General features: G+C 34.2%; 1 protein-coding gene across 4 annotated transcripts in view; it reads right to left on the reverse strand.

Annotated features, from left to right (window-relative positions):
- Positions 1 to 24,263, reverse strand: part of DIAPH3 (diaphanous related formin 3) — a 204,823-nt gene that overhangs the window by 95,289 nt on the left and 85,271 nt on the right. For all 4 annotated transcript variants that reach the window (XM_038131457.1, XM_038131473.1, XM_038131466.1 and 1 more), the window contains 5 exons: positions 22,723 to 22,818; positions 21,657 to 21,751; positions 15,233 to 15,334; positions 3,671 to 3,910; positions 991 to 1,120 (listed from right to left, as the gene is read on the reverse strand). In XM_038131457.1, the coding sequence (XP_037987385.1) occupies positions 991 to 1,120; positions 3,671 to 3,910; positions 15,233 to 15,334; positions 21,657 to 21,751; positions 22,723 to 22,818 (663 nt within the window). The remainder of the gene's footprint in view (positions 1 to 990; positions 1,121 to 3,670; positions 3,911 to 15,232; positions 15,335 to 21,656; positions 21,752 to 22,722; positions 22,819 to 24,263) is intronic.

Below are 24,263 nucleotides of genomic sequence, written 5' to 3' on the forward strand. Positions count from 1 at the left end.
AAATAATGCCAAACACACCAAATTAACATACAGCAGAAACTGTTTCTATTGCCAGTATAAATAGTTAGGTGTGGGACTTGAAGCATTTGACAGCTATTTAAAAATAATTGAACTTTTCCAGGGTTACAATACACCAAGTAAAACTGGAAATTTTAAGAAGCAGAAAGTGAACTCTATGTAAGTGATCACTATCTCAAGTCCTCCATCAGAGGCAGGTTTTGTAAAGTTCTAATTTGTGGCAGGGAGACTGACTGAGATATGAGAGTGACACTCCACAAAACATTATAGATAAACTGTGATATTTTCCAAACTGACATAAACTAAAAAAATTTTAACTGAGCCCATCCAACCACTTTTTCTTGCCAGAGAAGGACAGTGCTAAGGTACCATCAATTTCTACCTCTGTGCTTTTCCTGTTTAAATTAATTAAACAGATAAAATGTGGAAAAGGCACTTTTAATTAAGAAGGTAATTTCAAAAAACTCTGCTGATGCTTATACAAAGATTCTATATTGCATGATGAAACTACACATTTTTCCAGACTTCCAATGTTACTGTTGCGTGACAAAGATACATGTAGAGAAGAGAAAGCTGTTCCATGTCTTAAAAAAAAAATAAAATAAAATATAGTGATGCCATGTAAGCCTTTCTACATGTCTGAATTAGAAAACGGTCAGTGATACACTTACCATATAAAAGATCAAAGATTGGAATTAAGATCTGGTAATAAAAAAGAACTTTTAAAAGAAATCCAGTATGGAAAATGGTTCTAGAAAATAAGTTAATAGAAATGTAATGGGATGTCCTGTAGTAAATGTTGGAGGACCAAACAATAAGTATCTTCAAGACCATTCGCAGCTCAAATTACTGATCTGTGATACTGACTATTAGTATCTATTTTTGAAATATTGTTAGTAAAAAATAAGCATCATCTTGTACACAAGACACTGTAATGTGTCAAAATCACAACTTTTAGTTAGTTACACAAACCTTTACTAGCTTTATCCAAATGCTGAAAATCCTCAACAAAATTCAGGACATCCTGATAGCTTTCTTCACACACTTCTACAAGAAAATGAAGCAGTGTTGTTTTCTGGTCTGCCGACTTTGTGTCCTTCAGCTGGTCAGGGGGAAACAAGAAATGTAAAAACACTGAGAAAAATTTTATTTCTGGCCATTTTAATAATTGATATATATTACTAATTATTCATCTGAGAAAGGAAAGAGTAAACTATTAGAGTACTTTTTTTTAAAGACAGCAATGGGCTGTTTCATTTCTTCCCTTGCTAAAAATCCCTACAAAGGTCACACTAAGTATTTTTTAATTTCACACAATTTGTGTGTTCAGTATTCAAAAACAGTACACATATTTTTTTTAAATGTAATTACTTCAACAATACAGGGGTATTTACAAAACTGTGAATAAGCACGTCAAAGTGCAAAAAAGAAAAACTGTAGTTAAATCAACAAAATCTAACTGTGCATAATGCATGTATCCACTGATTACATGATTTTCTTCTTTATGTATAGAATTAACTCTAACCTAAAAATATTTCTGTAGTGGAAGCTACACAACCTCAACATGCACAAGTTTCCATTATCAATCCTCAATACAGTAAATAAGAGTTCATAAGTCTCATTGTTTAAAAATGCTGACTTAAAATTCTTAAGTGTAAAGCTTTCTTTCTGGACTCTTTATACATATAAAATTATTTCCAAGCCTGGTCAATTTAAAACTTGCAGATACTTGAGTAAAAACACTAACAACTGACAAGTGACAAACTTCTGTAGTAGTCTTTCAAATGAGATGTTCATTTAAATCGAAGACATTTTTATAAATAGAAAATGACATCACATATGAAAGTGTTTATTCACTACTTAACAACTATTTCTGCATAAAAAATTTCGTTGGATAAGTGTAGAAGCATGTAGGCACAAAGTAAACACGAGTATAAAAAGGGCTGCCACAATTACACAAAGACTTGTCCATCTGAATATCACGGCACCAAGTCCTTAACACCGTATTGAATTTTCATAATTAACTCCAAAATTGTTTATTTCCAAAGATCAAAATGCTACTATGCTGAGATATACTCTCCCAGAGCATGCATGTTTTCCTTCAGAAAACTGGATAAATAACACCAAATAAACTGGAAATGGAACATATATATATCAAAACCCAAAAATATATTCTAGGAACCTCACTGTATGCAATGTTTTAAAATACGTTACTTGTATTGTATTGGGAATCTCACTGAAGGATGTCTCAATAACACCACAAAAAATTTCTACAATGTGACACTGTGGTACATGTAATACACTGTGATACGTAACAATAGTTAGCTATAAATACAAACTGTGTTATAAACATGCATATCATTTTAATACATCAATAATTAATAACTGAGTATTAGCATATCAATACTGTATCTCCTGAGATTACTCATGGCTGTTCTCTGATGTAGAAGAACTAATATAGTCATCATTCCATACTTTCATTATGTATACACTTCAATTCCCTTTCCTATATCTAGTACTCCATGGTTATCTTCAAAATCTTCATATTCTAGATCTTAACAAATTATATCTCCAAGATAAATTCTGACTTTTGATCCTGATCTGCAAAGTGTTTATATCAATTACCTTCACATTCTTTTCATAAATATATTTTTTATCTTGTGCATTAAAAATACAGAGACTGTAACCAGACATAGAACATATTCTTGTAAAATCATACTTAAATAAATGCACCTAATTGGATAAAGAATGTTTAATATCTTCCTTCTGAATATGTTCCTCAGCAAGTTGTCTTTTTAACTCAATCACTTCATCAGGTGGATCACTCATGCTTAATGCTTACTTTAGACTAGGGAAAGAATATAACTTATTCTTTATGAATATTTATGTCATAGGCATCACATTCAACACACAGTGAAAGAATTCTTCTGAAATATGGCAGAATAAGGATGATCAATTTCATGAATGTAGAAGTTAACATATTGTGTTTTCTCTTGTGCAAAAAGATAAAGAAACAGAAAGACAAATAGTACATACAAAGTTTCAAATAATTCCTTCCTTGTAAGAACTACATGTGCTCTGAAGATTGTTCAGCAGTCTCCCAGAGAGCACAGAAAAAAAATAACAACACTAAATATGGGAACAGTAATTAGCATTAGAATGGATTATAAATGAACACCCAAAAAAGTATAGACACTTTCATGTATAAACCTTATGCAAAAGTTGAAAGAGTGAAAATTTAAGAAAAATCAGAAGAACCAAGAAACTGATGAAACTGAGCAACATAAGAGAATCACTTAAGGAGTAAATTCATGTCCAAAAGAAAACATAAGAAAGAAAACATACTAAAATGTAATAAATGTCTTAGAAGCGCTCAGACATGTTAAAATTACAAAACTACTATTATCACAGTGATCGGGTCCTAACACAACCTTATTTAGTTTGGGTTTTTTATTATTCCCTCAAAATAGAATAATTTAAAAGTGATTAAATGCAAACCAGTATTAAGATGACTATTCATGGATTACCTGTACTGTTCAAACTATCAACTAATGCCAAAAATAAGGAAAAAGAATAGTAAGCAAATAATTAATTGCAGGAAGAACATCAAAACTAGAGTATTTATGCAGTATATGGACATTTCAAAACTCACTTTACATAGCGAGCTGAGATTATATCCAAAGGTCTGTGCATTCCGAGAACCCGCATTCATGTAGTTTCCCATTAACAATACTAGTTCCAGTAGCTTGCTAAAGCTTTTACTCTTCTTTATCTCTTCACAGGCAGCACTGACAGCCATGATGTCAGGTTTGATGTTGTTCACCTGTTCCTCAAACTGAAGCTTAAAAAGAATAGCACTGAGCCGTGGCCGTAGTCTCTTCACGTTGCTCATCTGATTGAAAAGAAAAATAGAAGATTTCCCTTAAAATTCATGGTACACTTTGGCACTGTACAAATGCATACGCTCTGAAATGATTTATTGGTGTGACAGGCTTGAAGAAGCAATATATCTGCTATAACTGATAGCAAATGAATGAATGAATGAGAGACACTTGGGTAAGCAACTGAAATCCCATCTTGTGGTTAATAGGAACTGCCCCCATCCTTTCCAAATAACTAGTATGTGTAAGCAATAAAAGATAAAGTGTCATCATATATCACATCTGTCAACTCATATACCAAATCCTATAAAACTAATACAAGTTTATGACCCAGTAGTTGCAAAGGAATGAAAGTAGTTCACAAATTTTGTATAACTCTGGATGTACCAAAACAAGAAAAATCTAATTTTCTGGTGCAAATATTTGAAAGCTGACATCAATAAAAGCCTATGATAAACTTGCAGGAAAACAACAATTTTGAAAAAATCTTTGAAATACTTAATATATACCAATATTCATACCCCCTACACTCCTGTATACTAACCTAATACAGTTCATTAGTTGCAGCTGAATGCTTCCAGGAAACAGCTTCTGTAGATCATATACAAAAGACTTGGCTTTTATTATGCCTTACTGATCATGTATTTTCAACAGAAATTTTGACCTTCTTATATACTAGGTCACCGAATTCTCATTCCAGACATACTTTGCACATTGTTTACTACACACACACAAGGAATACTAAAAAAATATTCAATCAGCTGCTTATCTTATTTTTCCCTATCCCTGTTTTCTCATCAATTTCTTGAATTACATAAGATCTCCTTCCTCATACTTGTCTTCTTCCTTCTCAAGGCAAGGTTCAAGATAATAATTTCTTTACAATTCCCAGAATCTTAAACTAAGATTTTACCTTTTTTGTTAATAAGAAACACATTGTTTCCAGCTATCAGTACTTCTCAATGCAAGAAATAAGCAACAATATTGGCACTTCTCCTATAAAGCAGTCCTACAAAGCAGTAGGTTTCATATAATGGCCCTAAACTTTTGCCTTTAAATTGGACACATCCCCCTCCAAACGACAGTGATACCTAAGGGTTTTACAGACTATTTCTCAACACAGATCTAGGCTACCAATGTGAAAATTCCTCTGACAGTGCAGCATTCATAAGTCATATGGCACTGATTATCCCTAGAGACTCAGTGTAAAGAATAATGGTGACACTCCATCCATTTTCAGTGTAAAGTGAAACTGAAGGCTGTCTTATCCAAAGGGCTTGATATAGAAGCAGAAGAGGATGGAATTTACAATCTATTTTATTGGTTTTACTGTGACAGCAGAAGAAAATAAAATCAGGTAGAGTTAACATTTTATGTCACTGGGCCATTTCAGAAATGCCTGCATAGCTGTGCAGCCACATGATGATGTCTCATTGAAGTAAACACACCATTTGGATTTTAGTTCAGGTAAAAAAATCTTGATGTAAAATAAAAAATCATTTCCACTAACCGTACTTTGGTTTTCATCATAGAGCAGCTCACATAATCAGGATGTCTTTCAGATTAAACTAGGTTGAAAATCAACTATGGTACTTTAGTTGACTGACTGCCTCCAGCCTGGTTGTCAAGTAAAACACTTAAAATGTACACTTTGAACATTATTAGCTCAGTACCAACTGCAGGCAGATATTCTGTTCTTATATTACATGAAATAGCATGCAATAAGTGTAGTAAAATTCTTACTTAAGAATGGATAAATAAGGATAATGGCACTTGAATTTGAACAGGGCATTTCACAGCAAAATAGAAACAGAAATACCTAAATTCCACATGAAATTAACGAAGTATTCTAACAACTTTATACCTAATTTAAGAATAACTACATAAAAGAATGTTAAGGTAGTGGACAGAAGGAAGTGTCATAAATTAATTCTCCAAGTTATGTCAGGAAGAATCACTGTTAACTCCTTTTCCTCAATTATCTTACGAAATTTGTATACGTACTACTACTTCTCAGCATCTTGAGAACACGCTTTTAGTTTTAAGTTTTGTCCTAAAGTTACCCAGAAAAAAAATGAGACTAGACTGGGAAAAAAAACCCCACAACATTCCATTGAAATTATCCAGATTTTTAGTATTTAATACCCCACTCAGGGTGCAATAGAGATGATCATTAATATTAAACCATAGAAACCACAAAAAAATCAGTGTAAGTTGCATTGATTTTAAATGGTATTGAGCTCAAGATACTACCAAATCACCAGAAGATGTATCATTTGTTGACTCTCGGCTTTTCAGACAGGCGGATACTTGAAACTGAAATAATCATGCACTTTAGACCACAAAGATGTGTTGCACAAATGTGAGCACACACATCTGCATAAAAGGTGCAAAGTTTTCATCAGAACCACTTGAACTACAAGAAATTCAGATGTCCACTATGTAAGTATGCAATTCTTAAAGCTGAATACAAAAATATGTAATCTTAAAAATTTGAAACAGGAACACATGCCAGAAGCACAACAGAAATGACACTGGCATTGTTATAATTGCTATTACTAGTATTATTGTTGTTGTTGAAAATGCTCTGAAATCCATGCACAATGCATGTTGTTGGTATTATTTCTTTACCTGTTTGCTAAGTCAATAACTGAGAAGAGCTCCTGTAGTAACATATGGCTTTCTTTGTGACACATAGTTCACAGTTATATTTAAACTGTAAAATCCATACACCCTACCACAAGAGGTGCTAAGAATTTAAGTGTTGCAATGCTGACCATCTTATGTTAACACCCCCCCCCCTATTTTTTTATAATCAGCGTATAAGAACATAAGTTTACGTCAGTCTTGATAGTGGAATTCTGAAAACAAACAATCCAAATAACTAAAAAAAGAAGTTGAATTAGAAATCTATCCATGTCAGAGAACTCAGTGTACAGGTAATGAATTGTACTACTTTTTAAGTAATAGTTGACAAGAAGAGTCTCACTACAAGCAAGTCCAAATGGGAACTGACTCAAGAGTTAAGATACCCAGTAGCAGTTCTCACAGATCTCACATCCAACAGCAAAGACAAGTTTTCCTCTCAAATACAGCATAAATCACAAGGCAACTACAAGAATGTGCAATCTGATATATGTGTACTCTCACTATCATTTTCTGTTGATGTCAAGTAAAGGAAAGCATCTCAGAAGTTCCACTGACACAACATTTTGATCACTGAAGGGGTTTCATTCCTGTCACAAGCTCATAGAAAAAAACACTGCAAGTGCTTCAGTTTCATACTTCTTTAAAAGGAGAAACTGTGCTGAGGCTGTCAGACCACCTGAAAATGTTCTCATCCAAAAAGTAAAATAACAGTTACAGCCAAGCTGACTAAAGAGAGCAAACTGGAACACCATTCCCTGTGGATAATGTATGGCTTTCACCTCTGCAGCATCAGTAAATTCCTAAGAGTGCAGAGGTAAAAAGTTAGAATTCCTGACACTTATCTTTAAACCTAGGCACTTGAAAAGCAGGAAAAAAAATCAAATAGGGAAGGACTGATACCTTAACAGATATTTTATCATGTTTAAAGAAGATAAAAGAACATCCTGCTCAATTTGAAAAGGACAGCCAACACGCCTAAATCTTAGTGAAAAACAGCAGCATTCTGGAAAGATCAAACATTATTTCACAGTATGGGAAGTCAACTGGCGATAAAAATCAGTATTTTTGGTGAAATGTTTTTAGGTATATGTGGAAATAGAGTACCTCTTTCTTCACCTTTGACATACTCTTTTTCCTCAAGGAAATGATAATAAAGTCAAGAACTGCCAACAGAAAATTAAAATTACTTAAGGGAAATTGAGTACATATATAAGCATATATATATATGTATGTATGTATACATGCAAACAATTGAACTAATGACTTTTCAGCCTCATTAGCAATGATGGAGAGCACGTCCTGTTACTCTGCTTCTCCAGCTTGAATTATAAACATCTTGAACTACTAACTAAGTTTCTTGCAAATCAAATATTTTCCTAAAGGATATTCAGAGCAGAATAGAAGGCAGTGTATTATAAGTGACATGGGGACAGCACCTATCAATTATCTCCTAGGTGCACACAAGCAGCCTTCTCCTGTCTTATGGATGACAGTGCACTGATTCACAGTGCAGAAAATCCCTGGTACTGTTTTGGGCTACATTACGTTCAACAAAGATGGCCCAGCAAGGTCAGTGAGCATATCTCAGAATTGCCAATGGAGGCAACAACACAGCTGACAAAATAAACTGAGCTTACAGTCTTCAGGCTCAAATTCACAGGAAGGTAAGTTCTGTGAAAAGAAAGTAGTCCTTTTCTTTTGTCTTATCCAAAGAATACAATTAGATGTACTGACTTCTTGATCAGTATGAAATGCAAACAGCTTTTGTTTCTCCAAGTTGAAACCAGACAATTATATTTTCCTAAAAAGGAATCTTTCAAGAAGGGGAGGGTCCAAATTTCCAAAATTCTTCTATTTTTAGCTAGCCTAACAGATGTCTGAAAGGCTATTTTCATTAAAAGACACATATGGAGCAGATGCTACTAGACTGAAAAAGTTTCCTCGTGGGAAATCAAGTCAAGAGTTTAACATAGGTAAAAATCCTCTGTAAAACCTCTAATCCATACAGGTAGCAAAAATAAATAAATTAACACTAGAAGTCAAGGGCAGATGTCATTGAGGAATTTAAAACCAAATATTATAGTATCAAACGAAAGGGAGAAAAGTTTCTAAAAGTAAATCAGGTGTAACTGTATTCCAGATCAAAAAATCTGGTAAGCCTGACTTTAAAATAAATGCCTCATTTTCTGTCTGGCTACTACTAGGAATCCACCTCCTAATGAAAAGTCTACTATAAGGAATATCCCAAAACAGAGGTCATGAAGACACATGATCAAGGTCTGGATGAGAATGTGTCAAAATCATGACAGCAAGTTTAGTACTTCCCATCAGGTTGAACCATCATAAAAGTTCCACATAAAAGTGGAATTTGATGTGACATAGCTAGCAGCTGATTCTGACATCTTTGATGTGACAGATATGACCCCCTTCAAAAAAGTTCAGGCCTCAAACCATTCGTATCTGGTATCATCTTCTCTACTGACCCAAGAAGGTGTGTCCCAGTTAATTTCCTCAGAAGGAAGATATGTGTCTATGATCATGACAGTACTGCTAAGGAAAAAACACTCCACTGTAGAGCTTCTGTAGCCCTGTCAATAGCAAATTCAGTAATGACTGGGGAATTTTTATCCATATGGTTATTTGGTGTATTTGGAACCACAGCTAATCTGTGGCAAAAACAGTCTCACATGTCACATAAGTGAATGCTGCAGAAGACAGTTTGCATGACTTGGAGAAAGTTCCTCAGTTCTACAAAATGATCACAGGGAAAGCAAATCCTACAGTACTTGGAGCTCCACTGAGCTCTAATGTCTGAAGCTGGAAAGGTGAAATATCTGCATATTAATTTAAGGCTCTAGGGATTTAATAAGTACTGATCGGCCTCAAGGTTCTTTCAGCACAGCTGCCCTACACGAGCCAGTAATTTGGACACCTAACTCAATTTAGGTGGCTAAATTCCAAGAAATCCTTGAATTTGCTGAGTGAAAACGGCAGGATCACGGTCCTTACTCAACACAGAAATGTTTTCCTTATGATATGTAAAGTATGACATGAACATTAGAGGGTTGCTTACATTATTAGTGAAGAAAAACATCAGATCAGATCCAGGACAGGCTCTTGACAGAATGTGCAAAGTGAATGGCTAGAAACAAAGATGGGGACCCTTCAGAGAAATAACATTCCTGGTCTGAAGCTATAGCAATATCTGCCAAGAAGAAAACTGAGATAGCCTGTGTGTAGGCTAGAACAAATAACAAGCATCCACTTAGACATCTGAATTAATATCAGGCAGTAAGACAAAAATTTTTAAATTGTTCTTTAGATTAACTACACAAAATGGTTTTACCAGAACTAAACAGAGATAAGAGTAAGACCTGCTTGTATTGAAGCATTTACAGGAGCACTCATCTATAATATGGCATCACAAAGGAAGTAATACAAGCCAATCCAATGGCAATTGCAAACAGTCAGATTAGTGCAGATCATTCATGATGGTCACTTTCAGAAGGTATTTCTGGAGCCTTGCTCTCCACCCTTACCTAGGTTCAAGGTTTGAAAAACATCAACATTACAGGAGTTAATGTTCTCCTTTGCAACAGCATAGGTAACTTGACTGCAATTTGTCATAAAGATTTTTTAACACTCACAGATGGCATATAATAAAAAGTTAATTTTTGGCAACTCTCCTGGAAAGGCTGGAAATACTGATAGAGAACACTGACAAGGCAGAGCAGCAGATACACATGACATCTAGAAGACACAGAAGATAAGGTTTCCAGATAGAAATTAACACAGTCAAAATATCTCATAGCCCAGATGCACGTCAGCACTTCAGAATTTTAAACAGACTGAAATGTCACTAGGTATGGCTCTGCCCAAGCATCAAGTATTATGAAAGGCAGAGTACACTTCTGCAGAAACAGTGATAGTATGATATTTTCCAGACAACACTGAAAAAACATTAATACATTTTGAGTTATCCTCAACGAGAACATACAGGTGAAACTATCAGCTGAATATGGAATTGATCAATTTAAGTGTCTGCTGAATTATTTAAGACAAACTAGCCTTCATCAGGCCTCACTCTAATCTTCAATTTACTCTAGTGAAATCTTTTCCTTTGGTACGAACTCATTAAAAACACATCCATCAGTGAACAAGCTGTGAAGCCACATGAGGATTGCTTGCCAAATTCTATTTGGGTTAGCTGTCAGTGAATTTCACAAGGTCTGAACATTAATTATTTCTGAAACAATATTTTGTAATTCCTTCAATTTTATCTTTGAGCAAATATAAGTGATCAAGGAAAAATCTGTTTCCTTTTTTTTCACTACCAGACAATATGGGAACATCTTTCTGAATGTCTCAGATTACAAGAAAAGAAAGACAGCAGGAGCTATCACATGTGGCTCTTGAGACAGTGTTCTCTTATGTAAGAATGTCAACACACTTGCATACACCTGAGGTCAAATGTCTACTAATAGCATCCTGTCAAGCATTAGAAACTTTTTACATTAGAAGTGTTTATAAACAACATCAAAACTTTGATTTCTTAAATGGAATTGCATTTATAGATTTCAAACTATATAATAACATGGACCAGGACCATTTTACACCATTACATCACTAAAGATTACAGGCACTGATGAGGCTACATAAAATCCCGGAATTTTTTGTGTCAGAAGGAATCTTAAAAATCATCTAGTTCCAACTCCCCTGCCATAGGTAGGGACACCTTCCACCTGACCAGATTGCTCTGAGCCTTATTCAACCTAGCTTTGAAAATTTCCAGGGATGGGACATCCACATTCTCTGGGCAACCTCATGAGACAACCTCCAGTTGTCTCATGCTGGAATTTACTACTGGATTCAGCTACATGCATGCAGCATTATCAATTCAGAACTACTTTTTGGAACGGTTTCTAGTGCAACAAACAGTTAAAATATGTTGGCATGAGTAAGCCTGAAGCCTTAGCATTTCTGTTTGGGCAAGACAGGGAGGAGAGGCAGATGTGTGGTGCTGTAAAGTTAGGGAAGTACAGTTACAGGACACTGAGGGAAGGGGAGGTGCAGCAAAGATCTGGAACCATCTGGTATGGGACTAAACATAGCCATGCACCTCTGTGCCTCGATAAATGCCCTGAAATGTCAGACCTAGAGGTGCAGGAATGCCTGATAAAGAGCATCAAAACCATGATTTCTTAAATGGAATTGCATTTATGGATATCAAACCATGTAACAAATTTGAAATGGTCTAGGACTATTTTACACTACAAAGAATTACAGGCACTGTAAATAAACAAGTGTACATCAAACCATAGAATGGAATTCTATGAGAATACAGAATATTCAAGTTCTGAACAGCTGGAAGATGCTTGTGCCCAACTTCCCTATGAATAAGATATTGACCAGTGGTATGTTAATAATTTAGTAAAAATCCATTAAACAGATTACTGCACTCAAAGTATCAGTCATGATCAATAAATCTAACTAGTAGTTATTACATCAACTTCACTGAAAATAAATTAGATTTACATTTACTAAATTATCTACTCCTTAAACATTTGTTTGATATGATGACAGATACTACACCAAAAATTAGGAAAAATATTCTCTAAAACAGTACCTTTTTCTTAGTAGGAAAGAACTACCTGCAAAAAAAAATCAACATTGCTAAAAGTCCTAAAGCAACAAAATATTTATACTGTCCATTGAAGAAAGAACCAGGTAAAAAATGTAAAAACCTCCAAAATACAACTTTCTCTCAACCGTTACCAAGATGAACATCTAGATGAAACCTCATTCATCTCCAGTGGGTTTCATATTGCACAAAGATATTCTTTACCATTATCAAGTTTTATTCAAGATGCAGCATGGTGCTAGTAAAAACAAGGTTGTGAGTTTGATCCCTATAAGGGCTATGCCTTTAAGAGCTGGACTCAATGATCCTTGTGGATCTCTTCCAACTGAGAATATTCTGTGATTCTGTGGTAATCAATGAAATTACCAAGAAAATAATATGAAGGTTAAGGAAGTTTTTAAGAAGTTTTGGAGGAAGTTGATTGCAGTAAGTAAAACCAAGTACCAATCAAGAACTATAGTAAAACAAAACACAATTGAGTATTTATTTTTCATCAAGCACAAGCTTGATGAAAATCTCATCAAGAATTTGAAATACCTCATCATGAATTTGAGCAAGGAAATACAACATTCAATATAACATCAAGTTAAGGTAAGAATAGTAAACTAAATTTTTAGTAAGATGAACAGAATTAATGTAATTGTCATGAAATAGTTAATGAATCTGCACAAGCCCCTCCTTGTCCCACCCCCCAAAAAACCCCACAACTCTAAACCAAAAACAAAGCTCCATAGTAATAGTTGATAATATCTGTGCTCTGAGACATTGGCCTGGAGTAAGTGAAAGAAAGAATCTAGTGGAAAATAAAGTAGTTTATCTAAAGAAAACCCAAAGTCTGGAAGAGAAGATAAGGGCCATAAAGGATTTATTTTATACTTACTGCTGAATGAACAGAAAATATAAAAATGATAAATAACTTAAAAAAGAAAAGGCAGAAACCACAAAAGCAACTCATAGGGTCAATTCAAAGAAAACAAATCCTCACAACCGTAAGACAAAAACCCAAACAAAACCCCAAAACCATAAGCAACACTCATGAAGGGAACCTGAACTGTTTAGAATCATACCCTCAAGGTCTTTAAGCCAACAACAAAATTTAATTGACTTTGCCTGAAACATACAATACTGTAACAGTCACAGCCAGCCAATATCTCACTAAGTGCCTTGCTGTTTGTTGCAGAGTATCAAATCTTGACTTTCAATTCAAAGACTGAAAGATAATGGGTTTCCATGATGAAAAAAAAAATTATCACACAAGTAGTAATTACCCATTTATTCACTATTTAGATTCTTCTTTAGGAGTCAAATAGTTTAATTGTTCCTTTAATCACAACTTCAGAGAAAATTAACATGGAATCTCTTAATTCTCTAATAAATCATAACTATAAAACACTACTCATCTAAAAGACTTCAAGTCTTGCATTGTGTATTCAAGTCTGATTCTTCTAATTTAGAACAGACAGCAAAAATAAAGGCATAAACCAATATTTTTAAGGAAAAATAAACAAAACCAACAAAACCAGCAATAATGTGAAGATTCACATTAGCATCAACAGTGGCTTCCTAAGAAATAAGAAGAATTTCTCAGCCCGCTCCATGGACAACAATAACAGAAAAGATCCAGGAGAGCCAGATGGAGCTTGAAGAACTTAGATGAAAAGTAAATGGATAGGATTCCATATTCAGAGTAAAAAAAGTAACTTATTCAAATTTTCTCCCATTGGAACAGAAATAAAAGATGTTTCATGTAATAAACATCGTAGCTTGTTCTCTCAAATCCACTCTACTACATGCATAGAAGCTATGACATGACAGAAACTGTTCTTGATGATGGGGTTTGGTCTTGTTTGTGGACTTTGTTTTTTAACGTTTTGCATAGATAACCAGGAAAAGCAAGGACTTCTCTTTTCAGTCAGTTGGAATCTGGTTGTTCCTTCAGAAAATAAGCTCCAGAAATTTTTGAGATATAATAACTCTAATCATTTTGTCCATTTATTTTATTTTTCTGAGTTATCACATTGCCTCAACTTTTAAAGACAAATTTATCAGAAAAGTTGGGCCAGATGCAGCAAAATTCTACCTACACTGTTACTGGTCTAGCTCTTCTCATCAACTGACAGTTCTATCTAACTGAATAAGTATTATTCCCTCATGGGAAATTCCCTCAGATAAGATAATCTTAGCAATAACCACCTTAGGTTTAAACTCCAGGAACAGACAAGAAAAATCAAAGACCTGTACAGATATACGCACCAGGAAACTACATAGCATTACTCTGAGTTTGTCTGGATGAAGTAATTACCAACTATGAACTATGAGCTATACAGAAATTAGATGCAAACTGTAATTCCACAAAAAGCTTTAACTGCCAGCTCTGAACTAGCATTTTTTTTTTTTTCACTTCCAGTCTTCCTTTGTGAATTCAACCTGGAAGATATTGCAAACATATCTTTCCAGAGGGAAGGGGAAAAGAGAAAAGTGATTAGGGGTACTCTTTACAGAACATGGTATAAAACACAGGCGGCAGGAGGCAGAATAGGTCAATATGATCGCTATGACATTACTGTCTTCTCATTTATATGGAGAACAGAATGAAAAATGTAAGTGTAGAAAACCTCAGTAAAAAAGTTAAGATTTTTTAATGCAAACAAAAGTAAGGCCAAACTATTTTAGCAATGAAAATTCAAAAATAGCTCTGTATCTCCCAGTGAAACTTTGCCACAGAAAATAAGAAAATTTTTACGGTTTTGGTTTGGTTTCTTTTGCAAAAGTAAATAACTTTTTTAAACAAAGAGAATCCAAAATCATTCCAGAAGCAGTATTTCAATAATCAGGCCTTTCACATCCACGGATATGTCCAACAAAAGTCCAATGAAATGGCAGCACCTGTACTCTTCTCCCGGTCTGGAACCCCTTCACTTTTAGGAAGAAGCAAGTGTTTTGTTTTTTTCTATAAAATTATATTAAAACTGTATTTCCAGAAAGGGCAAACAAAAAAAAAAAAAAAACCACAAAAAACCAGTGATAATAAAAAAGAACTCACCACAACACCAAACTGCTCTGGCTCAGACAAATTGTTATACTCGTTCTTGAACTTGGACAATGCATTCAATTGCTCTTGTTCAGGGAGGTGTTTTATTAAATTCTATAAAGGAAAATAAAACAGGCTTAAAAATCTGAGATTCAGTGTTGCTTTTATTATTGTAAACAAATGGGTTTACATATGCATTATTGCCATACGCTCCAAAGACAACACTCTTCCCTGAAGACAGCAGAGTGTACGTAGCAACACACAAATTAAAATAACTGAGAGTGTAAAAGATAAGTGATGCAATACTGCCAGCAATACTGCAATACTGACACCGATTCTACACACTTCCATAGTATTTTTAAAAGCTGTTTTTAAAGAAAGAATGTGCTTGATAGGCATGATGGAAACAGAACACTTCAAAGCAAACAGAATCAGAACTTCAAGTATAACATAACCATCCAAAGGCTGGCAAGAATTATTAATGCTACATGAAAACTAGTTTGGAAAAGAATAATTAATTTTCTAGCATTTCAAAACAAAAGTTTAAACCCATTACACTTACTTACCTATTTACACTACTACTTAGTGTGAAAACTTGCTAGAACTAATAAATCAGAGGTGAGATTCAGCTTCAGCTGAATTCAGAAGTCAATATGAGGAGGTTGGACACATATAAAGTGAATGCCTTACAGGTAAGGGAATCAAACATTCCACCTTCATCTGTTCATCTGAAGAATCCTCTGACTCCAAATGTTTCCTGAACATTTAGACACATATTATCTACATAAAGAGACATTTGGGCACCTGAGTCCCACTCTAATTAGCTACTGCTAGGCTGGCTAAAAATGGCTTTTCAGATATTCTGGAAATAGAAAGCTTCTCACACACTTAATTATGGCATAAAATCTCAGTCAGTAGCTCAATTCTGTCCCTTCCCTAGATGACTGCTGCAACTACCAGGCAATAGCCAGAGTCCCTACGGCCTGCTGTGTCTCTCAGATTATGACTCTTGTGTTTCTGACTGCACATTGGTTAAGCTTCTGTCACTGTGAGAAAAACATGAGAGAGATTTTCCTTTCTTAAAACACTCTTTGGTCTACTGGTAAGATCACTCTCCTGAACTGAAGATTCAATCCTTTTAACACTGAAGTCAGTCTAGGATACACCCCACCACCTATTACCATATTTCAAGAAAGAAACAAGACCAACTCCTCCACTTCCCCATTAGTTGATGGAAAAGGCAGACATTTTGGTTGCTAACATTTGTTTTATTACTTTTCAAGTAAATAGCTTTGGTGATATACAATGAGCAAAGAAGAAATCATTTCAGTTAGTGAACAGAATCTCCATCTGAAAGTCTTAAAAACCCCCTTTTTTTACCCACTAAAGATCCTAATTCCTTCTTAAACAGGAAATTTAGCCAGTTAAGATATAAAAATTACATCTCTGGGGCCAGACAGATAAAAAGTCATACCTGTGCTTTGCTTAACATACTTCTTTAGTTTAAGAAAAATGAATTTTACTCTTTTAAGTAGTAGCTGAAAAATATCCCTAAATCAGTAGACTGATTCAACAGAATGTCCATGCTCAAATAAGGAGTTTGGTAAGAAAAGACAAAACTATAAAAAATGCATGAACGATGATGCTTAAAACAATAATGTAAGCTTAAATTTTAGGAGCTTGATTTGGATATGGTCAAACTGAATTTTAGTGGAACAGCAGTCATATATATCCTTACCACTCTTACCTTTGGAAAATATTTTTGTAAAACAGACAACACTTATTAATTATGGATGAAGATATCTGGCACTAAATCAGTAACACTGAACAAAAATGAAAGGGTACAAAGTGTAAAAAGATACATTTAAAATTAGAAATTCATAACACACCTATTTTTTTTTGATATCCAACATTCCCGTAAACAGCTCTAAATATAATACAATTCTTTAATATTTACTGAAATTAAAATGCTATTGTTTGATGCAGAAATAGTTTTCATATGAAGAAAAGCTGCCCACAAATTTCAAAAACCAAAACCAGTGAGGTGTTAGATGAATATTTTCAATGTTGAGCATCAGAATATTAAAAAAAAAGCAACCAAAACAGAAGGAGCAGCTGATATCAAAGCAGCTTTTGTGGTGTTCAGATAAAGCTTTTGAACAGCTACAGATGAAACACATTTTGAATATCAAACAAGGAATAAGCAGGAGAAAGAATTTTGACTAAGTCACAGGAAACATTTCAATAATTAGTCAATGAGTTTTTGGATTACAACATGACTTATGGAGTTTTCACATTTTTAAGCGCTAGATTTAATTTCTGATTGAAGCGGGGTGGATGGAGGAGGATGGACACAGATAGACAGAAACTACATTTTATTTCTTAAGCATAACAAGAGTCGGATTAAAAACAAATTTCCAACTTTAGAAACAGTGATATTAGGACCCACTGAACAAAACAGTTACAGCTAAACAAAAAAATCTACTGAAAGCAAGAAATTCCTGAAAAGGAGAGGTATCATATGGTCTAAGGTAACTTATATGAATGAAGAAAATTATCCAAATGGCTGCAAACCTATGTACACTTTCCCTCTTCTCAGAATGATGAAATACATGGAACACATTTTCATAGCATGGTCATAATGCATGCTTGAAGAGGATTTGCAAGGTAGAAATAGAGACATACAGCTGGATACTTCAAGTTATTTAGTAATCTAAGTACATATGAAGGTGGATACCAACTTTTTGAAGCAATGATGCACATTGTTCTACCACTTTCAAAGAAAGATGGGTGTCTTAAGTCATTTTTCAAGTTCAAACTCAATCTCTTTTTCAAAGTTATTATAGGATTGTTTTACCCAGAAACAAGCAATTTGGATGAACCTGATCAATATAAATATTTATCATCTGATAAATATTATTACATCCAAACTTGGAAACTAAATTTGAAGCCTAAGTTCTACTGAATTTTCCAACTGATTTAGGTCTTCAAGGGATTAATCACTTGGCAAAAAAATGCAGTCTATATTCTTGAGTGATTTATATGACTCTGTTCATACAGGATATTATGCACATGATCACTTGTATTCCATTCCACTGACTTTTACAATCACAGAAGCTGCTAATATCACTGTACTCTTGTAGGATATAATTTCTCACTTTTGGCTCTACATCTTCTCTTACCCTTTTCTAAAATAAAATTGTTCACTCCCCTCCAAAAGCAAACACAAAAGGGCTCAACCACTGTCGAAACCACTTTGGACTCAATTTTGATGCCAACTACATAGAAAGGTTACGGTATACACTGACTTTCAACATGCTTTACTGCCAATACCAATTAATAGAGCCACAGGATTATCAGCATAGTGTCAAAAAGTTATATCCTATTATATTGTTAGCCATGACTACTGCAAAGCTCCAGTGGGGTTAGGGTGTGTTAGATGCTCTAAGTATACTGAAAATTAGACACTCTTTATCCCAAGGCATATACAATTGTAATGAAAAAATAGTCCACAGAAGAAATTAAAAATAATGATATGAAAGCAAAAAATTATCCATTGAAATAAATTTCCTCTTCTTAGATTACTGCATCTTCACATAGAAGTATGCAATTAATTAACTACCCATTAATGGTTTGATGATTTTCTTTCCCAGGGTCTAAATCCAAAAATAAATTTTGCCTTCTTTAGATAACACACATAGAAATTATCAAAATGACATTTTTGTATATTTTTGATATACAGTACTTATTTATACAGGTTGCTTCATTTAATTGTTGAGGACCTAATTTTTCTAACAAGATAAATGTTAACCATTGAAAAACAGTGCTAAGATCAAATAGCATGACAGAGTCTCAGAGCAAGGATGGACTACCTGAGACAGAGTTTAAGATTAACATAACAGCAGAGCATATTCCATCTCTCAGTTTTTCATGCTACCATAGAGAATTTCTACTATCATACCAAATAAAATAAAATAAAGATACACATCATGCTACTGTCGAGCATGAAGAAAACCTTGAAAAAGTGATCTAAGTGCAAATTAGACTAAAAAAAAACATTTTAGAAGTATAAACTATGTTCATCCTAATAACCTTAAAGTAATAGTTTTTGTGCCAATATTAACTGCATCATTGAACAAAAGAATGAGAATTATACACTGACTATATATACTGTCACTGGAGATCATGGTTCATGCTTGCTCCTTCAAATATTTGAGAGAAACATCTCATTCTTCAATGAAGAAGGGAAAGTGAAGTCCAAAAAGCCGAAAAGAGATTAAACATCTTTGAAATCCAAGTCACAGGAAGCGAGGGCAAAACTGCATGCAGGAAGAAAAAGGGCATGCTGAGCATTGTACAGCCTCTTGTGCAATAAGATAAGATGTTATTTTGATATTCCGATAATCTGGAAATTCATTTTGCAGGAAAACCACAGAAATACAGATTTGTCTTGTTTTGACATCTGAATACAAGTTCCTATGTGTTGCAATAGAAGCCACACCTGAATTTCAGTAAGCCTTAATGTTACAACTAATTTTATGACCCTGATAACTGTACTTGTTTTAACTAATCAACATTCCTGCAAATAGAGTATGTTTCTAAAAAACCAATCTACCTTCACCTTTCTTTCAATGTTTCAGTAGGGACTGGTACCCATGTCTGTTACACACTTTGAAGTATGCTGAAGAGATTAGCTATCTAAAACCTATACCACATTACTAGTAGATACACAGTAATTATCCATTATTGATATATTATGTTTTGACATTTATGAGCCATAATAGAAATAATTTGAAGTTCATCACAGTATGCCAGAGTCCTGTCCAAAACACAGACAATTTTTCTAAAGACAGACACTTTCAAATTTACTGATGCCCATCAAGACAACTCAAGAATATGGCACATGTCAGGCAAGGACTGAGAGAAGTCACTTTGTTGAACTCTAGGAGAGCAAGCCTCATGGGCCCCTTAATGTGTGCAGATATCCAACTAAATGGTACACAGAAGGTGTAATTAAGCTCTTCTTGGAGTTGTGCAATAGAAGACCAAGGTCACAAGTCATCACAATTAAGATTCCAGTAAGATAAACAAAGAAACATTTTCTACAACAAGTGTTCAACACTAGAAAAGGTTTCCAGAAAAGCCTATGGGGTCTGCAGACTTGGAGATACTAAAAATTTGATGGAAAAGACCATGATCAAAGGGCTGTAGTTGACCTGGCTTTGAGAGCCTCAGCTCAAATGAATTCAAGACATCCCTTCCAAATTATTTTTCCCATGGTTCTAAAATGATTCATTTGTGTTTATTTCATCAAATTCTTCAGCTTTTCAACCCTTAAATATCACTGTATATAGAAGAACTTCCAGTTTCTTTTGGCTCCACATAGAGAAATACTGATTTTGTGTTTTAAAAAAATAGTATTTAAAGAGAAGACACTACCTAAATAGATTCCATGGAAGAGAAGTGGTGGATGCTGTAAATGCCTTAGAGCAAGATGTTGGATTGTTACAACTCTAACAAACAAAAAAAAACTCAAACCAAACAACCAAAATAGAGATTTATGCAGATAAGACAGAGCTAAAACAAAGCAAAGAAAAATTTGGTTAGTAGGGAAGAAATAAAACATCATATGTACACAAGAAAAAGTCTCTATTTAGGTGTGGACAATATGAAAAATTGAGAAAATAAATTCAGCTGTGTCATAGTTTAACCCCATCCAGCAACCAAGCCCCAAGCAGCCACTCACTCACTCTCCCCGCAGTGGGATCAGGAAGAGATTGGAACGGTTAAGGTCAGGAAACTCACAGGATGAGATAAAACCATGCACACAAGCAAAGCAAAGCAAGGAATTCATTCATTCCCATGGGCTAGATGTTTACTGCCATCTTCAGGAGAGCAGGGCCCCATCAAATGTAATGGTGACTTGACAAACACCACCACTCCATCTCCCTTCTTTTTTTCCCCCCACACTTTACATATTGAGCATGATGTCATGCAGTCTGGAATGTCCCCTTGGTCATTTGGGATCACCTGTCCTGGCTGCGTCTCCTCCCAGCCTCCCATGCACACCCAGCCCCCTTGCCAGCATGGCAGTACCAACAGCAGAAAAGACCTTGGCTCTGTGTAAGCCCTGCTCAGCAATAACTAAAACATCTCAGTGTTATCAACCCTGTGCTCAGCACAAAAGCAAACATAACTCCATATCAGCCACTGTGAAGAAAGTTAACTTAGTCCCAGCCAAAAACAACACAAGCTGCTTTCATAAAAATATTAGCATTACAAATTTAAAAAAAAATCTACTGTTCACAGGAAAAGAACATTCTTGCAGTTAATTATTAGCCAAAAGTTTACATTAAGAGGTGTTTTTAGCTGTGCATTTCTATTTACTGAGAAGCTTCTCTTGAAATACTGGGATTTTAAGTGCCATTTTTGTTACCTGAATCATGGACTCTGAAAGCTGTGTTTCATCTACTTCCAATATCATCATTTTGATCTCTTCATAAGGCACTCGGAAAGATCCAAGGAAAATTGCTAAAACAGAGATTCCACAAATAATGAAGAAAGCAAGACAAGAACTATCTTGCATCTATTTAAAAAACAGCGGCAAAACAGGTCATAGCATCTCCAGATTAACAAATAATATAGATAAGAGATGACAATTTTTAATGTATTTTTAATTACTGTTCTCTTTCAATTCCAGCTTTCTCCATATCCATTTGTTACATACAACATCCAGCATCACAGAAGACTTCCATAAGCAGTCAGAGACAAGTCTGCTCTGCAGAAGAATCACTGCTATTACAGTATTTTGTGCTAAGGTGATAATTGTAATTTTTTCAATAGTCTTGTCAGAGCCTTCTGTTAAACAAGCACCATGACAAACCAAAACTAAACCAGCGAAACAGAACATTTTGTTAAATGTTCTTATAAGCACTCTTTATTTCGTCACAATAATACAATTATTTCTTATTTAATCTCTCTGGCATTTAGGAACCTATTCTTCCTAGAACTCCTCTCCATCAAAACTTTATTTTCTTTGTTTGTATATTATTCCATAGTATAAGTAGTAGTATAAGTAGTAGTATAAGTAGTAGTATAAGTAATAGTATAAGTAAGTATAAGTATGGCCTAGTTTCTACAAAGTTCATGAGATGGGCAGACATGCTGTGGGCATTTTCATCCTTTTGTTGACAAGGGGTGGGGACATGCAGGGGAAGGGGGCATCCAGTATTCCTTGAATACAGATGGATTAGATACATAGCTGTATGCTTGCACTTTGATACATGCAGTCTTGAACAAGGAATAATGTGAACTACTTCTTGGGTCTTTTTAAGTGTCTCAGTTGTATAAACTCATATTTGTGCTTAAAAACAATATGCACATATTTAAACACATTTTAAACAATAGTGGTTACCAGGTAATCACACAGGAGAGAAAGGCATTTTTATAGAACATTTATACATCACTCTGAGGGAAAAAAATAACCAACAGAATCTACTTACACAGATTCTGTGCAATCTTAGGATCCAAAACTTTTAATTCTTTGATCCGTTTCTTTATAGATTTCTTTTCTTCAAAATCCTCCTCCTCTCTTTTGACTGCCAAATTAATCACAAATACAATCATGGTTAATTCTTAATATTTAGAGGAAACATTCATGAATGCAGAAAGCCTATTTGCTATCAAGTACAGTCAATTTATAGAGAAAAGATCATAAAACACAGACAAAAAACAGAGGTTTTGCATGTGTTGTTTCTATTTGAAAACTTTTGCACTTCAATCAAATTTTTCAGCTTGTTAGCCTCCTAGATTTACTTTTTTAATATATAGGGCCTGAATAAACATGCTAATGTTAATTATACAAATTCAGTCATATTTAAAATATCATGCAACATGCTCCAGTTACCCTGGCCAGGCTAGGATTATGAATTGAATTTTAATAATAACAAATCTTAAAAAACCTGACAATATGTCTCAACACTGAGACATCGATCTATTTTTGTGATTGCTTTTGTCTAATTATATGCACCACAATTATCACCAGCTTATTAAAAAATTAGCATTAACTTAGAATATAACTGAGTTCTTATATACCTATATAGCATATAGGTATATACATAGATGAATTTTCCTGCCACCCCTCAAAAAGATGTATTTTGAAATATATGATGTAATCACATTATTACAAAATATCACAAAGAAAAAGTAATTGTACAACCATATATTAACATTGCTGGAGATTTTGGCTTATTTTTTCTTTTAATAATTCATACAAATAGAAAATAATTAATACAAATAGGATCTTCCAAATACATTGTGTAAGCTGAATTTATTTCTCATTAGTCACACATTGTCATAAGAATTTCACTTAAAAATAACAACATAGGCTTGATAAAGTATTAGTAGAAATTATATGCAAACAAACTAAAAAGCAAAACCACACAAATCTTTCCTTAAATATGATCTGGTATTGTATTGTTTTACAATAATATATAATACAAAATATTCTTTTTTTAACTTTTCCTTCTTCTTTCCCCCAGCACAAATCTTCACTGTCAAATGTTACTTACCAAATATATTGCTACTGTTTATCTAATTCTTTGTATTATTTCACAAATGAAATTAGTTTCCAATCTTTACGGTATGATTGTTCCAAATTAAGTTATACATGCTTCAAATACTTGAAAGAAGAAAATATGCTACAATAATATAACGTGCTACTGACTTGCAAAGGAGATAGGTATAGACTAGAAGTCCTGTCAAGAAGACACAGGATTAAAATTTCTAGCTCAGTGATGATCCTTGACAAAACTAGACATAAGCATGAATTACCAAGAGGCTTTCCGTAAGCTGAAAATAATTCCAAAAGTGTTAAGAGAGATATTTAAGAGCTACATAATTCTTAAAAAATGTTTTCCAAAGCACAATAAATTTTGCCAAGGATTGGAACACAGACTAAAAGACCTCTTGAGGTCTTTGCTGTCTAGGATACAACCAAAGAGATAAGGAATTCAAGACCTCACAGAGGGATTGAAGGAACCAG

Source organism: Motacilla alba, chromosome 1, assembly GCF_015832195.1.
Source record: "Motacilla alba alba isolate MOTALB_02 chromosome 1, Motacilla_alba_V1.0_pri, whole genome shotgun sequence".
In the NCBI taxonomy this organism is placed as follows: domain Eukaryota; kingdom Metazoa; phylum Chordata; class Aves; order Passeriformes; family Motacillidae; genus Motacilla; species Motacilla alba.